An 18,541-nucleotide genomic window follows, 5' to 3' on the forward strand; every position below is an offset into this window, starting at 1 on the left:
TAAGACACCCAGAATGTCGGCAGTCTGTAATTTAGCCTTTAAAAAACAGTTTGGCAGCGAGAGAGAGGGCAGAGCCCAAATTTTATGTGTGCTGGGAGGGGGGCAGTGTGTCAATTTTGGATTTTCTTTCAAAGCTTCATCCATAATTTATGTGAGTCAAGTGGCATTTGTTGCTTGTTCTGTTGCAGAAGAAAACAGGCTGCTATGACTAAACTAGATGGGCCTGATGATTAAGGAATGACCTCTGTTGTCGTGAATGGAACCAATGATCTCATATCTGGAATCTGAGGTTATCAGAGACGAGATGGACTTGGGAGCATCTTTGAAACACTGTCTGGAGAGTGACCATGGAGTGCCAAAGTTTGACTGCTATGTTGTTATTATTATGTGTTTGTTTTTTAAAAGGGCCCTTGTAAATATTTTTTCTGTACTTCAACTGATTTGTACAATTTTTTGAAGATGAGACTTTTGTTACGTTTATAATAGGAGTCCCAAGACATTTCCCTTGACCCTTATAATGGAATGTTCAATCATTTTTGTGAGTGGACACAAAACTAACCCACCTGCCGGTGAAGCTGGTTTAAAACACAATGTGGTCCATGATGGCACTTAATATTTCAAGTGGACACATACAAGCGGTGCTTCAATAAAAACCATCTTATTCTAGAAAACGAGGTGATATTATGGACTTTTCTTTGGACCATAAACACATTGCCTGCACTCTCATACTGTACCTTATTGCCAAGGGTACAGAGCTACATGATGGACATAATCAAAACTGAAATCAATACAATACAGAGATGCACAGCACATGTTTATTTGTAGTTATAGGCTAATTTCTGGCAATATTACAGTAAATGCAAATTTATCCGTATCATGTTGGCTTTTCCTGGTATCCCAACACATAGATCCATTTTTCCACTACTCAGCTGTGAACTGCTTTCAGCTCGCTTAAATGTATTTCTTTTTCCTGCAGCTGCTTTAGTGTCATGTTCAGACATGTACCAGGAATACTGTACTGCTACCAAGAATCCTGCTTGCTCTTTATAAGAACCAGTCTGCTGTAATTCAATAAATCACAACTGATTGAAAGCCTGTTTCAAGTCTCATTGTTTACACATCAGTAGCATTGCCAAAGAAAAAAAAAAAAAAAAAAAACCTTTCAGTTTCATTAGGAGCTGCTAATTTTCTTACAGTAAGTTTCTTTTCAGGGTGCTGCAACTTTAAGGCGCCTGTATCCTGAGTGTGTCCCTCAAGACACTGTAAAATCAATGTACTCAAATTAGTGAGCACAGTTGCTGTTTACAGTTTATTTGTAGCATCTGTAATTGAACAAGCACTCAATGAAATGGCAGTAATAAAGCACTAGAAATGTAAACTGAACATTTTAGTAAAGTTTGTAGTTTGGAACAGTAGTAACTTAAAGATTTTGGCAAGAGTTCACTTTGTATAACTTTGATATGACTGTATCACCATTATACACAATATACACATAAATGTATCTGGATTTTGTAAAGCACCTTTATCCAAACAATGTGCTGAGGGACATGATATCAAAATGTCATTTAGTGCATACTAAAATCAAATACGATAGCAATGAAAGCAATAAATATAACTTTCAGTGTAAAAATAATTATAAAACTTAGGTTCCTGTTTGCTGTCAGATGGCATGTGTACATATAAGACAAATCTTAATTTAGTTGAATCATCAGTAATGTGTGAAAAGTGCATGGCAGTTTTACTCAAGGCTGGCATCTAAACATATAAAACAGATGAAATATGCACAGCACTTTCATCTGCATGTTCTGATTGGTAATTCAGTTCATTTGCAAATGTAAAGCATAAGTAATGCTTAAGAAAATTTACAACAAATTTAACCTAATTAATTTTGACAAATGAGGTGATTTAAAAAAAAAATAGATTTGAAGTCCATTCCTAAACAACCAGGCTAACAAACAATCTATACTGAACAGTTCATAGAGAAATGAATCTACATTTGACTGTGAGCAAGGAACATGAATACGCTGAAGGATGCAGTCATATTATGGGAAACACAATCAAAGTCCCCTGAATTTCCTACTATTACACCAACTCTGCTACTGCACATATTTCTGCAGAGTTTCTGTACACACTGAGAAACTCAATAACAGTGTGATATGACATTGAGAGTAAGAGGAAAATATGTAACGCTGGGAAAGAGCGCCGTCACTTTTCCTTTTGGGTCAGAAGAAATGCAAAAAACACAAACCCAAAACATATAAAATTCATATTCTGCAGCATTGATGTTAGACACTTCTGTATTTATCCGCCGATGGAAGAGTCAAGACTTCAGTCGTCCCCCAGCCGAAAGCCTTGACCCCAGTTATGACGCCCACCTCCTCCGCCTCCTGCCTGCTCTTGGGGCACAGGTCTCCTGCTTGGAGGAACGCCGAATCCAGAAACCCCACCTCGTCGATTTGGGAACATCTGGTACCTGAGAAAAAAAAATGATGACACTAAAGCATAACAGTATCATTACTGCACTTAACCCTTAATAACCCTTAACTTGTCACTTTCATTTAACTAAAGATTCATAAATTAGTAATTTGAGAAAAGGCACTTCATTCATATCAGCATTGCTTGACTCATAATAACAGGAAGCTGAGGCCAGCTGTGCAGCCAATAAACTCACAGGAACTGTGGGGTGGAGAGGAAGGACCTGCCACCCAGGTCCATGGGGTATTTGAACATCAGAAAGAAGTAAAGGTGACCAACTAAGTTCCCAATCAGCTCGTTGACAATTCTAAAGAAAGAAATGGTTATTGTTACAATAATTATTATGTGACTATGATGACTCAATGTTATACAACATCTACATCAAATTACTATGACATTTGAATAATAATCTGTGTGTGTGTGTGTGTGTGTGTTTATTCTTACGAGCCACCAATGATATAGTTGAATCCCAGAATGACCCAAGGGAGATAACAAGCCTGTGTTAGTGGGAACATGAACAGGTTTTAGTGTGGAGTGTTAAAACACATCAGTATATCATGTAAAATCATATTGTAGTAATAATGCAGTGAATACCTTGAATCTGGTGCCAAACCAGAAAGATACAATCGTGTCACGATTTAGTTGAGCCCAGACGTACAGAACAGACATGATCAAAGGGATCATCAGGAGCTGCAAGCACAAACAAGCCAATATTTATGAACAAATGAATAAGGAAATGAAAATGAAAATGTAACATTACAGAATTTCCCTCACAAAATAAAGACAAAAGATACTTTTAAATGTCATGCAATGCAAAAACAACTAATAGGTTACATTAAAAAGCTTAATTAACTCCATGGGAATTCCAGCAGTGCAGAAGAATGCTCATAAATCACACAAGGTCGTCATTCAGATAAACAGCACAAGGTTTCAGATGATTTTAGAAAGACAAAAACTGCTTTGAGACCATTTTTAAATGTCTTCATTTAATGATGATTTACACCAAATAAGAGGGGTAACATTTGCTTCTGATGCAATTTCATGTTTGAAAGATGATGTAGGGAGGCAGGGGGTATGTTCACATCTTCTTTCATAACTCACTGACTACACTAAATACTGTTTTCAGCACTGATCATAAGAAATGTTTCTTGAGCACCAAATCAGCATATTAAAATGATTTCTGAAGGATTGTGTGACACTCAAACCTGGAGTAATGGCTGTTGAAATTGCAGCTTTGAAATACACTGAAGTTGTGTTGAATTGTAATAATCTTTCTAAACATTAAAATTTTTACTGTATTTTTGATCAAATAAATGCAGACTTTCTGAGCATAAGTGACTTTTAGAAAATATATTATCACACTTCATATTAAATTAGTGCTGTCCAACTAATAATTGCATCCAAAATAAAAATTTGTTTACGTGTGTGTACTGTGTATATTTATTATGTATATATAAATACAAACACATGCATGTACATATTTAAGAATAAATTAATTTATACTTATATACTAAATATATTTTTATATACTATAAATTATATGAATATAAACAAACATGTAAATACATGAAATTTTTCAAAAAATATATATACTGTATGTGTGTGTCTTTATATATACAAATAAATATACACCGTACACACATATTGTGTAAACAAAAACTTTTATTTTGGATGTGATTAATCACAACTAATTGTTTGACAGCACTATATTAAATATATATTTTAATAGTACCTTTTAATGTTAATGATTTATATCAACTTTTAAAAAACATATACATATATATTTAAATGCTTTCAAAATATATGCTGTATGAACATGTATTTATATATACACAACACACACACACATTATATAAACAAAAACTTTTATTTTGGATGCAATTAATCCTGATTAATCGTTTGACAGCACCAATTAAAAACAATCACTTTTTAAAGAGAGAATGAAGATAGCTTCATTATTTGACTTGTTAATAAATATCCTCCACTTTACTAAGTGCTAATCATACAAAAAAGTGGAAAGTTTCACATTTAGAAAAAGGAAGAAAAAAACTCTGACTAACCTGCATGTCCATCATTAGGCCTGTAATCTGAATTATAAATGTTAAGGACAGATAAAGGCTGTGTGTCAAAGGAAAATGAACGTGACTCCTAGAAAAGCTTTTTCTTGCTGACTGGACGCTGTATGGCATGTATAGCAAAACCACATCTTCAGAGGATATTAAATCATTTAATGCAATATTCTAAAATGCTGAATTCAGCACATCACATCCACTGAGTGAAGTCATTCACTGTTAATGGGGATGCGCTGTACAGACGCAAATCATTTGATGACAATGACTAATCACATGTTTGTGTTGCACTGAATGACATATTTAATCTTATTATAAAATATTACAGTATAGTGTGTACAGGACAGAAAGGATACAACAATGCAAATCCAGTTGAATAGAAGCATGAACATGTAGTCTGCTGGTCTTCCATCAAAAGCTCCTGTAAAAGAGAGAAAATATGATGAGATGTCACATCCCATATTAAACATCACTTCACTTCCTGATCAAATAGTTTTAAACATAAAGAACAGTATTTTTTTTTTAACTCAGTACATCATAGTGAGATATGACAAGTCATTGTAAGACTAGAAAGATACTGTTTTATTTTACATGAAGCGGCTCACCTCACAGGGGCTGCCATTTGAAATTATTTGATTATCTGAATAATTCTCTCTTTATATTAGTAACCCCTATTATTGGACATTTTCTCTCATGGAATATCCCCTCAGTTAATGAAATCTTGCAGTGCTGCGTCTACACCACTAGGTGTCAGTATAAAAGGCCATTCACACCAATAACGATAACTGTAAAGATAACTATAACAATTACTGTATTGTTAAATTTGGGTGAATTCTGACTGGCTGGTTTTTTTTTTTCATTCAATTTTCTGAAGGTGATTCCAATATTGTTCCTCTGTGTTATATATGAGGACAGCAAGTCCACACAACAGTTTCAAAAAAAAAATTCCAGCGATAAAACACTGACAGCCAATCAGAATCCACCTGACTTAAACATTAAGTGAGATTGAGGATTTAAAGCGGCAGATGACAAACCTCTAGGTAAGAATGAAACTAAAAATACTGAGTGCCCTTTTAAGTCCAGTCACACATTATTTAAATTAAAGGACATTTAATATATTTTAGGATCCAGAAGCTACCTGTTTCAAGCCTTGTGGAGTACTGGTAGAGGAAATACAAATTAACCAGGTATAGAAAACCCGTCCCTGGCCCAACTGGGAAATACAATGTTGCAGATATTGGTCTCCATATCTGTTGAGAGAACACAGAAAAATGATTAATGACTTGACGCAGATTACCGTTGGAGATGCACACTGATTCTGGCTTATTTGAACAGCTGCATCAAAGTACTTACTGATTTAAAAATCAACAGACATAAGATACTTAAAGGGATAGTTCACCCAAAAAAATAAAAAAATATTATTCACTCATCCTCATGTTAGTTCGACCCTGTATGAATTGACGGTTTGGTTACCAACGTCATCTAGCCAAAATATCTTACCAAAAATATCTACCGAAATATCTTTTGTGTTCTGCAGAAGAAAAAAAGGTCATACAGGTTTGGAACGGCATGAAGGTGAATAATTGGTATTATCCCTTTAAACTGAAGTAGAAGTACAGAAAACCAACAGGCACTGAGAATATCCAGCAAGCAGCATTTGTATGCAGTCACCAGCGCTGCCTGAAAGTTATAGCTACCATGCTTGCACTGCAGATTTGATTCCCCACACATTGTGGACTCATTATCCATGTGCCTGAGCACGACTGCGGCTATTACACCAGACATCACGCTCTGAGAGGAACAGACACTCATCTGGTCTGTTATCCAGATTTGTTCGGTAATTCCCAGACTAGAAAAACTGGGTCAGTAAACAACAAACACACTCCCCTGCACAATTTTTTTTAACACTCTCCGGTGTTTAATTTGCTCTAAACATGCACATGCACACCTTATCCCTCTCTATAGTCCTCGGCTGTCTTGTTCTCCTCCCTTTCCCTGTATCCCTCCCTCACTTCTAGTGCTTTCTCTCCTCCCTCCGGCACACACAGAAACTCTGAGCTAGCAGGGTTTCGGTCTGGGGGACTGTGAATCCGCTGAGCAGCAATGCTTTGATGTTGGCGTCTGAACTGGCTCTGCGGTAGCCAGGCAGTCCAACGGCCCCCTCGCACACTGCAGCATAAATCACGCAAGCTCACTTGTGTGGAGAGGTGACCTCTGTGGACTGCAGCATAGAGAAAAGTGGGTTAAAAAGCACAGCAGGATTGGTATGCCGTGAGAGGACGGGGAGAGGCTTATTTGGCCGCTTCTCAACCTCTAAATGGTTCCTTCACAAGACAAATGTGCCAATGTGAGCAGCGGTTCACTGTGACAAAAAAAAAAACTTTACGTTACCATTGGCTTAGCAATGTATGCTCTTTAAAGTGGGTGATCTCACTCATTTTCCTCAGATATAGTTTACTTCCTATATCTGTGCCATAATCCAGAAGAAACCTGCACTGGCAGGAAAGAGGTCATGAAAGGTTAGCTAATGGTGAGCAGACAGGAGTTAAGTTTAGAGCATGTTCAAAGGGAGTTGATAAATCATAGAAACGCCATATTAAAAGACGCTCAACATTTAAGTTCCTAAATTTCAACTAAAATTGCTCAACAAAAATGAATCACAGGTTAATTAACCATTAGAAGAGGTCAAATTACTCCGTGCCTGAATTCCAGGTGCATCACTCACAAAAACGTATCATTAAAACAATAATGCTGCCATTTACAAACTAGATAAGCCAAAGAAATATCAGTGAAATCTCACTGTTAAGGACATAGTGACACGTGATGGATGCTAAACGCTACCAAACGACCAGACAGTGTGAGGTGGGTTTCCAAATACATATTAAAATAACTTCTTGGGGGCTTTACTTCTTAAGGAGTGGTGCATTATCCCACCACACACAGTTTAGGACTTGCATGACAGCTTTTCAATCTATTACATGACACAGACCCCCAAACATAATCATCATCTTGCAAGGGACCCCCATTCTAAAGTTTAAAAGAGCTACATATTTTTATGTATAAAAAATTAAGAGTATAAATCTGTGTAAAATATTATTTGGAAAATATATGTATGTATTTGTTTTACATTACATTATACAAAATTTCCCTACTCATAGTGCTGCAGCATTATTAGATGTATAATCTATTTATTCTATATTTTTTTAAAAGTATTTTCATTAAATTATTGTACTTTAATAAGTATTGCATTTGTTTATTTAGTTTAGTATGAGTTTTTAATTATTATTTATTCATTCACACTGATAATCTCTCAACTTTTCCACCGACTCCCCGGGGGTCCCTGGGACCCATTTTGTCAACCCCTGCTTTAACTACTAAAACTGTTCTGAAGAAAACAATGTACATAATCTAGGCCTATACATAGGTTTTTGATATTAACACGTGATAATTAACCACCCAGAGAAGCTCATAATTTAGTGCAATAGCAAAAAAGATGGAAATAATGGATGCAAATGTTTCTCAAAAGCATTAATCTTGTCGTTTTACACTTTTAGCCCACAAAAACAAATTGCTTGGCGCCACCTGGTGGAAATAACTGACACCGAAAACAATAAAATATCATATTTTTGATAATTAATGATCACGGTTAATTACGTATTTTAATATATTCACAATATTTAGAGTTTAGGCAGACTGTAAGAATTAGGCATTAGAAAAGACGACCTCCACATTGTGGACAACAGAATACCATTATTTCTAATATATGTCGCAAAACTCACATATTACCTAATTAGTTATAGTAAACAAGGCTAAAATATTTGCCATCACAGTGAGAAGCAGTTATTGTGAAAGGAAAAACTTAATTTGACAGCCCATGAAAAAAGCCGGTTGTCCCGGAAGTAGCCTCGGACGCGTACTCGACTGTCATTGGTTGAACAGAGCAGCCTGTGACGCGTTCAGTGTTACGGTTTTGTTTTTGTTTTTTTTCTGTAGGTGCGCCACTTTTGATTCAAATTGCGTTTCATGTCTTTCAATACTATAGTAATATCATCAGTATTACATATGGAGGGATTAGGTTAAATAAACTAGGATACTGTCAAAGCACAAATAGCACGTGTTACGCTTTTTGCCATCTCTTACCGTTCACATTCTGCTTAATCATAAAACATCAATTAAGTGTTCGTATTCGCTTCGACAACCTTTAAATACCTAACATTAAAACTTCCTAATGTACAAAAAAATAAAATATAGTATATAACAAACCACGTAATTCAGGCAATCAGGTGCAGTGTGCATGAGATTCTGAACACAAATCACTCAACCGTCAATCATCATCAACCGTTCACTAGACTCTAGAGCACAGTTCTCCAGGACGCTGTGTGGACATCAGTGTAACGTTACTTCAGTCCGAGGCCTACAGCAAGGCCTTGTCATCGCTGCTGTCGTCTAAACTCTCCCTACTGTTTAATTAAACGTAAACCTACCTGGAATTTATGAAAGAATGCCTCCGGCCATAGCACGAGATACACAGGACTGATTAATCCCAGCTTTCCTATTAGCGGCACTGCAATTGAGCCAGCAAACCAGTAACGAGTGATGAAAGGGATGTTTTTAAACCAGTCCCCGATATCTGACATCTTGCCATATGACTGTCGGTTCTCCTCCGATGCAGTTTAGGAAAACGAGCGGCTGCAACTAACGGATCTGTGATCACAGCGCAGAAACGCTGTCTCAGTCTTCTTCTATTTTGGTTACCCTGATGTACGCACTCCTTCCCCGTTTAGTTTACGTGACGTGGCCGCGTACAGATACGTCCTTGTTGCGGTTTTCCGTTAGATTTCACTGTCAAAATAACAGTCATACAAAGAAATGCAAAGATTTTTTCGATTTCCAACAAAAAAAAAAATATTTTTACAATCTAAACGCAAATAATATATATTATATATTATATATATATTAAAAAATCGTTTTTATAATATATTCGGGCTGTAGTCCGAAGTTAAAAGTCTTTTATGTTGACGTCTAGTTCGAGGCGTTTTGAAACCGGAAACTGCTACTTTGTGGCGCTAGTTTTGGCGAAGTTAATGTTTTGTATAATTTTATGTGAGTATATTTGCAAAAAATATCGCAGATAAGTAGTTTGAATATTTTCTGTGAATTATCGAAAACGAAAATGCTATAGCTTACCACTTAGACCAATAAATTGTTAGTACATTTTGTTAAAGAGAAAAATGAAAGTCATGACATTATTTACAGATCATCATTCACTTCCAAAACTGTATGACTTTCTTTTTTCTTTAAGTTTAACAAAAACGTTGTCAGGCAGAATGTTTGGGACTGTCGGCCTCAGTCACCATTCACTTACATATCTTTGTTACACATATTTAAAGTGAATGGTGACAGATGTCGTAATTCTGTTTATCATATCTTTTTTTGTTCTATTGAAGAAAGTCCTACAAGTGTTAAAGAACAATATTTTTTTTTTTTTTTTTTTTTTTAAATCTGGTGTTCTGTCTCTTTAAATTGTCTTTTCATAGCATGTTGTCAAACCAATGTTTACGGTGCAAGTGAGTTTGTGGTTAGAATTTGTGCTTTCCCCCCCAAACAGTCATATAGCTTCCAGAGATGTCTCTAAGTTCAGTGCAGTCCACCTTGTCCACTCTGAAGTCATGTCAAGCAGATATTGGAGGTTGTATGGACATGGTATCAGATGTCGCGCTGGGAATAGTTGAAGCACAAGGTGAGTGATTGAAAGATCATGTGACATTAAAGACTGGATTAATGGCTGCTGAAAATTCAGCTTTCTTTTGGACATACTTTTCAAAATGTACTTTATATTTGATTTCAGGTATGGATAACAGTCCAGCTCTGAAGAAGCTGGAGGAGATGATTCTGGAGTGCTCGAGACTGGACAGAGAAATCAACTGTTTTGTGGAGTCTGTTGATGAGATGACTGCTCAGGTTTGTCTTAACTGACTGTCACTGGTGCTTTATTTTGACACAAAGTCTAAATCAAGTCTCCCATTGAGCCACCCTGGCTTTCTCTTTATGTTCTGTAGGTCAGACATGAACCTCCTGAGGCCATGGTTCACCTGAGAAACTCTGTGAAGGAGCGATTCAATGAACTTATGGCCGGAGTTACAGATGCAGACCTACAAAGGCACAGCAAGGTTGTTGCCTTCAGAGACAGTGTCAGGAAATATGCCATGCAAGGTGAGAACCCCCCTCTTGCAACACAAGGCCGCTGTATTTTCCATGTTATAAGTGATGCAGTTCCTAAATATATTTTTATGCATAATGTATATGCAGCGGGTCAATCTGCTGCTGAGAATGAAGAAGAGGAGCTGGATGAGGACATTGCTGTAACACAGAGCCAGACAAACTTCATCTGCCCTCTCACCCAGGTAAACATCAGCATCATTTCACATCATCAAATGCACAAGATGTTATAGACCTTGAGGTAAAAGTTCACATTTGTAGTGGTGTTTTTGTGTGTTACTTGTATTGCAAGAAGAAGAAACATAGAAATGTCATATCATTCAAACCTTTTACTTTACCTTTTTCTGACAGGATGAGATGGTCAATCCAATGAAAAACAAGAAATGCCATCATTACTATGACCAAGAGGCTGTACTTGAAATGATTAAGGCCAGGCACAAAAATAAGAAGAAATTTCGGTATGTAGTCACTGCTCGGTTCTTTCTTTATGTTGCCCTAAATAAGTATACAGTTATACAAAATTAATTTCCATATCCAGTCCAATAGGGCTGCATTTATTTATTTGTAAAAACAAATATTGTGAAATATTACAATTTAAAACAACTGTTTTCTATTTGAATATATGTGATTGCAAAGCCGAATTTTTAGCAGGCATTACCCCAGTCTTCAGTGTGACATGATCCTTCAGAAATCATTCTAATATGCTCAAAAAAAGCTCATTATTTTTAATGTTAAACTTATTTAATGTTATTTATTAAATCTTAAACTTGTACCAGTGTTATGTTTAATATCAATGTTAACAATTATCAATGTTACAAACAGTTTTGCTGCTTAAAATATTTCTGGAAACTACCATTTTGTCAGGATTCTTTGATGAATAGAAAATAGATTTTTTTGTAACATTGTAAAAGTCTTTGTCACATTCGATCAATTTAACGTATCCTTTGAACTGTAGTGTATAGAACAATGTAACAGCCACTTTCCACATTCTTCACAGCTGTCCAAAGGTTGGCTGCGGAAACACAGATGTTCAGCTGTCAGATCTCGAGTTGGACCTGGTTATGAAGAGAAAGATCCAGAACCATAAGAGACAGAGCGGAAAAACTTAATTTGACTAAATCAGTCCTGCAGATGTTACAGTTGTTCTGTCTGTAATAGAAAAATGGTTTTGTTTGAATTTTCAAACGTAGAACTGAAGACTTTTGTAGTAAAATTTGGTTCAATGTTTGTTAATCTATAACACATTTATAGTTCATGTTTGTAATACAAATATAAATGCACTATGCTTGTCAATGCTGACTTATTTTTTTTAAATAAACATTTACACCGTTCTCATATTACCTCACTGTCAAACCTCAGATCAACTAGGCATGTTATCCTTAGTCAAACAGAGTAATAGCAATGACAACCTGCTTCTTTTCAAAACTCAATTTACAACCAAATGTTTATTCAACATAATTGCACTGTAAAATAATCCATTAGAATCAGGCCAAAAGCCTGTTTTATAGTACTCCACCATGTCACAAAGACATGAAATCAGCATGAGACATGGGCATTAAAACCAGCTTAAGTTGTACAGGTTTATTACAGTATCTCCACCAACCCTTTGACTGCCCCAAAAACCTTTGACTGTGTACAACAACTAATTAAAACAATACAAACTTTGGAAAGTCCTCCATGTGGAAAATTCGGTGACGCATTTCATTTCGAGACACATAAAAAGGACAGTCTGATTGGTTACGCCCCGGTCAATATGAAATCGGCATTCGAATTTGGCCCTAAGGCCCTAACAGACAAATACAGGAAAAAGACCTCATGATCAAATGTCTCAGACAGTTCTGATTGACTAGTTATTTGAGACAAAGGGACACAGGCATCGACTTAAACAACCCATTATTTCAACCCAGAGCTTCCCATGCATTGAATTTTCATAATGTTGACATAAACAGCATTTCATTATTGAAGTGAATTATTGAAGATTAAGTCATTTTAATTCTAATGGCTTCTAATAAGTAAAAAAAAAAAAAAAAATGCACTCAAACTGCCTTACCACATTTATATAGACCCAAGTGTTTTTTGTTAACTGATCAAAAAGGAAGACGGCATAAGTCTTCTGCTTTTAAGAAAACTGTCTTATGAAAAGAGAAAAGATAATTTTGTCTCAAAAAGAAAAAAAGAGCAAAGGCATGTCCACATTTTCTGACTGTATCAGAATGAATCATATTGTGAATATGGATACGCATGTCCTTTCAAAACACCTGTAATGTTATGCATATCAGACATACTTCTTTCACATGATGCGCATTTAAAAACAAACCTTATGTGACTGTCTGTGGATCAGATAACTGAACATTTCGATTGATGAGAGCTCTGCAGGACAGTCCTGCGAGCTCTTTGTCCTGGTCCGTCCATGTGAAGGTTCAACACACTAATACTGGGAGTCTGAGTCCGTTTCAGTGTTGGTCCATGTCCCCATGTCTCTTTGCACCGGTCCAAGCGTGGTGGAGGGTTTTATCTGTTGAGATTCTTGAGTTGCCACAGCCGTTCTATCCGATGGTGACACCGAAGCCACACTGAAACTTGTTCTTGCGGTGGTTAAGGAAGGCGCCTAAAGCTAGCGATAGAGGAAGGGGTAGCAGCTTCTTTTCCAGCGTTGCTCCCACCACCCAGTTGCTATCTAAAGAACCTGAAGAACAAGAGGACAGGGAAGCGTTTGATGGCTTAACATTTGAAATTAAAGAGATTAATACACCCAGTTTACAGCTGAAATGTAAAATACAATCATTACTCTATATTAAAATATGATATATATTTTTCTTAAATACTTTTCTTCAAGTTTTTTATTTTACAGTGAAGTGAATTTAGTGATATTTGTTTTATTTAGTAATAATCATACTTAATAATAATACTAATAAATTATATTCTTCTTAAATACTATTTCTTGTGTTGTAGTGAAATATTACAATAGTAGTATTTAGTAATAAAAATAATACTATTTCTACTATCATTATTTTATAGCCATATTTATATATAAATTTAAAAATGTTAAAATCACATTTTAAATCATGACAATTTTTAATCTGAAAAATCCCAGATTGATTCCCCAAATTGTGCAGCCCTACATAAAAGTCTGCAAATAATTCAAATCAATCTCAAATTGTTTTGAATGCAAGTGTTTCAAGAAAAGTGTTTCAATACCTTTAAAAAGCAGATTTGCTTTAGGTACATCCAACTGATAACCGAACGACACACTTGTGTCCTGCATCCGTGTGCTGGCCTCAAACTCTACCCCAATCTGGAGCTGTAGGAGGCGTTCATATTCAAAGGAGTGAGTTTAACAGATCTTTAACAGGTCTTATCTCAAGTAACAAATCTGTCAGTTAATACATATCTTTACGGTATGAAGTACCTGGTCATTAGCTTTGTGGTAATATGACGCATGTGCACCAGCTCCTCCAACAGTCAACGTGGCGACATAGTTACTACCTGAGGATGAAAACATACAGGTCCAATCAGTACAATTCAATCGAATTATGATTTTCTGCCAAACTTTGAAATGTGACAAAGAATGATCTTCAAATGATCACCTGTGTATCTGCCCACAAATGATGTGACGGTGCCCTCTTCTCCTGGCCTCCTGTGATAGACCAGTTCACCACCCAATACCAAAGCAGGAGACAAGGACTGGAGGTAGTGCGCCACAATTATACCTAACAGACCAAACAGGAAAGTGAATGTAAGCAGCATATTAAAATGATTTCTGAAGGATTATGTAACACTAAAGACTGGAATTATGCCATCACAGGAACAAATTACACTTTAAAATATATTCAAATAAAAAACTTTTTTAAAAAGTTTTTAAAAAATTCACAATATATTACTGTTTTTACTGTATTTCTGGGTATTCATGAAAAATCTTAGTGGTAAGAGTTGCTCCTAGAAACAAAATTCTAAAAAAATTCTTAGAAAAAAATTATTAGAAATGTGGGGGTTTCCTTTTAAAATTAAAGAAAAGATTCTAGTAAAGAAAAAAGTAATTCAGAAAACATCTTAACCCTTAAGAGCTCTTAAGGTCTAACATTTTTTAGGAGTATGGATGAGGACTTTTAAGAGGTTTCTTTAGCAGTGGAGAAAATGGGCAAAACTTGAAGAGGGAGAAGAAATGTGTTGCACAATGCATGACAGTGAGTTAAGACGCTACACATTAGATTGTGCAGGGATCATGTTTGTGACCAAAATAATTAAAGACACGCTAACATCTCAAACACCAAACAGAAATGCCATAGCGCCTGAATCACTCTTAAACTAAGATTCCTACATAGATTTTTTTTAAAGCTAAATTAGGAGCTCTCTGAGAGGATTCTTAGAATATTTAAGAATATGGGCCCTGATCAGTAAAAGCAGACTTAAGAAAGAACATTACAAAAATCTTACCAACTCCAAAACAAAACGTAACATCTTGTATTGTATTTTTGGAACTTGACAGTCATGGACTATAGCAACTGCAAGGTATGTTACCAGATCCAACAAGAACATCTGGGTTGCCAAGGGTAACAGCAGCTGTGAAGTCATCGCCACGATATTCTGCATCACACTGCCAGTTTACAAACTTGTGTTGCTGCGTCTGTAACACATCATTTATTCAGGCAATTAATAACAATACACTATGCAGCACTGCATCTCATAATCCACAACAACGGATCTCTGGACAAAGCTGCAATTTTAAAGACATTAGATCATGTGATTGGAATTAACTCCTTAAACCCCGTGAAAGGATTTATTTCTTCTCACCATATTTTCAGAAATGATTTTTCTTACAATACGAGAGAAACCAATTTAGCACACAACTGATCTAGCTTACATTAATTGTACAATACATCTGTGTCATAAAAAAGCTATACCACGTGTAGGATCTGCTGATTCACTTAGATCCTTAGAACATAGTTTGTGAACATGACTGCAAAGTCATACATACCTGAATTGCCACTTTAGAGCGAATGTGGCTGGTAAGCTGATGGATGACCTGTGCGTTTAGACTGCCTGTGTTGTCCATGTCACCTACCATGACCGGAAAAGACTGAGGGGGACAGACAAAAAAAAAAAAAAAAAGAGAGGTATTAACATCACATTCTACTCAGGATTTCATTCTGACACAATATTGGCAAAGCAAGTTGACAGAAAACCGCTTCAAAGGGAAAAAATGTACATTCAAAACAATAGTTCTTAAAAATAAAGTGATTCTAGACAGTGTTATTTTAGTTTCACTAAAATATTAATATACTTTTAATCGAAGTTAGTCTTTACTAACTGCCATTCAGATTGACAATTTATTTTTTTCCATAATTATATGACCACTGTAATTTGGATTTAAAAAAAAAATTCTAGTCATTGAATTGTTTCAAAGAGAATACTGTTAGGTTATTTTAGTATTATTGAAATACTATTATAGTTTTTATTAATATTTTGAATAAGTTTGTATTATTTTTATTTTGGCATTTTTGCCTTTATTATAATAGGACAGATCAGAACTGACAGGAAGCGAAGTGGGACAAAGAGAGGGGGAAAGGTCCCCGAGTCTGGATTCGAACGCGGGACGCTTGTAGCACTGTACGTTGGCAAGCTGCCCACAAGGCTATCGGCACCGACATAAGTTTTGTATTTTATATCTTCTGTTTTCTGCATAACAAGCTGACAGGAAAACACCAGTCAGTTAAAAAGCAACTAAAAGGCTCACCTCTGTAGGTCCTGTTTGCTTGCTGCCCACATACGTGGCTCCAAATCTGTAACCTGAGTCCCCCAAGGTGCTTAGAGTAATAGTGTGACTAACCTGAGGAAGCAAATGAAGATGTGATATATTTTTGTCATTCTATCTTTCATTTCTATGTAGTAAAAACAGAACTGTGTGATAACTGACCTGGAAGTGATTACTCAAGCCCTTGTTGACAACCAATCGTACCCCCTCCATCTGCACAGGGAAGACCTCTAAAAAAAAAAAACCCACAAAAAGACCATAAGTAAACATAATATAGATCATAAAACTGTAGAAGGTATGTCAGAAAATGACCCTAAGACAAACCTTTGCATTTCCGATGACACTCTTCAAATGTGCCGGGGTTGGTGAGAGAGGCTTCTGCGTCTGTCCCGGGCTGCCCCTGTGTGCCAGAGGAGGCTGGGACTGCAGACACTGGGGGCATGGTGAAACCCGGGGGTACCGTCACCAGACCTGCGCCCCCTGGGGCACTGCCACCCCCCGAGGCTGAGGGGGGGTTTGGGGTGCTGGCAGCCAACACACTGCCCATGCTGAAGGAAAATACAACAGTACAGTAAGATTGAAATAGCATTAAATGTTATCATTATCTGACAATAACCATAGGGCAAAAGGTCAGGTTACTACAGTCAGAGACAGACTGGCAGTAAACAACATATTTCTAGATTCAACAACTGCCAACTGTCAAAACCAAATGAAAACCTTCATCTCTCCCGGTTTACATAGTTGACAACTAACTTATAGAGAAGCTGCGACTCTCTTGGCATGAAAGCCAGTTCTGCGCGCATAGCAACAACTAGAATTTGGCTCATTAGAGAAAAGTAGTGCACTAGCATGTGGAGCTTCATTCACGCCTCATTGGATAAATAGCAGGTAGGCTAAGGTTAATGCTAGCTAACTAGCTAACATGCTGTGATGTAAAAGAAAGAGTGGCACATATCTGAGTGAGACGCGAGAAGGAGGCCGTATTATATACTAGCTGGACAGTCGTTTCTATCAGTATATGGTGGACTAATAAATAGCAAGTGTATGAATGCAATTTATGTAACTATTTGTAGGCCTTGTGCTATACTCACGTTTAGCAATGCAGTCCAGTTAGACGGCTGAGAGGCACAGGTAGGATTCAAGGGACAACCTACGTAACCGACGTCTTGACCCGCCCATTCCGGCTGTATAAAGAGATGATTGGACAAAAGACACCACAACTGCCCGCTGATTGGATACGGAGTATGGCGTCCTCGTGAGATCATCGGGGAAGGAAATACGACGGCTCGTGACGTATATTCTCCACTCCTCCAAAGTTAATCTTCAAGGGTATGAGATGCACATTTGCATTTGTTCTTGAAACAAGCATGGTTTCGTTGTGTTACCTTAATACAACAATTAGAAAATAGACGAAGGGATGGTTACAAAACACTAGTTTTGATTAACTAGCTGATGTTTAAATTTTATTCCAGTTAATGCAGAATTGTGAGAAATAATATAGTCATATATTTAATGATTATTTAAACTATATATAATATATATATATATATAATATATTATAATATATATATATATATACACACAAATTTTATAATCAAATATTTCAACCATAAACGTCCATAGTCTACAGGAAAGCCAAAGCTTTGCCTTTAATATGCTTGTATTGCAAACAAGATTTCTTGAGAAATTTTTTTCCCTTCATTAGAGCACAAAATTCTCATCTGAAAGGTTTGAAATGGTTACATGGTCTCAAGCAGGAGGTATTATTAATCTTTCTCAGAAGTGGCTCTTTTACACACTTTAGCCTCCCAAAGAGGCTGAAGTGCTTAAGAAATTGATGTCTGGAGAGTTTCTTCCATTTCAGCCTAGGAGCCCCACAGTAATTTGTGTTGTAAATGGCAATGGTGTTGTAACTTCTCTGAAATCCACCCTTTGTCTTGCTCAGCCTTGGTATTGTGTGGGTTGAGCCTTGAGGCTTTTTCCATTTTGTAAGGTACTGTAATGTAATGTAATAGAGTTTCTAAAC

At 36.4% G+C, this 18,541-nt stretch overlaps 3 protein-coding genes across 3 annotated transcripts; 1 reads left to right on the forward strand and 2 right to left on the reverse strand.

Moving 5' to 3' along the window:
- Nucleotides 1-797: 797 nt before the first annotated feature.
- Nucleotides 798-9,353, reverse strand: LOC109104783 (derlin-1). The gene is made up of 8 exons (XM_019118061.2): nt 9,029-9,353; nt 5,683-5,794; nt 4,901-4,965; nt 4,536-4,562; nt 3,070-3,165; nt 2,920-2,972; nt 2,672-2,782; nt 798-2,473 (listed from the first exon to the last, which is right to left on the reverse strand). The coding sequence occupies exons 1-8, from the start codon at nt 9,179-9,181 to the stop codon at nt 2,329-2,331; spliced, it is 762 nt and encodes a 253-aa protein (XP_018973606.1). The 5' UTR covers nt 9,182-9,353; the 3' UTR covers nt 798-2,328.
- Nucleotides 9,354-9,555: 202 nt separating this feature from the next.
- LOC109104781 (E3 SUMO-protein ligase NSE2-like) lies at nt 9,556-12,566 on the forward strand. Its single transcript, XM_019118057.2, has 7 exons — nt 9,556-9,647; nt 10,153-10,284; nt 10,393-10,505; nt 10,604-10,757; nt 10,854-10,948; nt 11,115-11,221; nt 11,761-12,566. Exons 2-7 carry the CDS (start codon nt 10,170-10,172, stop codon nt 11,870-11,872), a joined length of 696 nt encoding a protein of 231 aa, XP_018973602.1. The 5' UTR covers nt 9,556-9,647; nt 10,153-10,169; the 3' UTR covers nt 11,873-12,566.
- On the reverse strand, nt 12,190-17,759 carry LOC109104782 (mitochondrial import receptor subunit TOM40 homolog). The gene is made up of 10 exons (XM_042741030.1): nt 17,607-17,759; nt 16,840-17,063; nt 16,678-16,745; nt 16,498-16,590; nt 15,739-15,840; nt 15,282-15,387; nt 14,351-14,473; nt 14,173-14,249; nt 13,962-14,064; nt 12,190-13,449 (listed from the first exon to the last, which is right to left on the reverse strand). The coding sequence occupies exons 2-10, from the start codon at nt 17,060-17,062 to the stop codon at nt 13,310-13,312; spliced, it is 1,035 nt and encodes a 344-aa protein (XP_042596964.1). The 5' UTR covers nt 17,063; nt 17,607-17,759; the 3' UTR covers nt 12,190-13,309.
- Nucleotides 17,760-18,541: the final 782 nt, after the last annotated feature.

Source organism: Cyprinus carpio, chromosome B16, assembly GCF_018340385.1.
Source record: "Cyprinus carpio isolate SPL01 chromosome B16, ASM1834038v1, whole genome shotgun sequence".
Classification (NCBI taxonomy): Eukaryota; Metazoa; Chordata; class Actinopteri; order Cypriniformes; family Cyprinidae; genus Cyprinus; species Cyprinus carpio.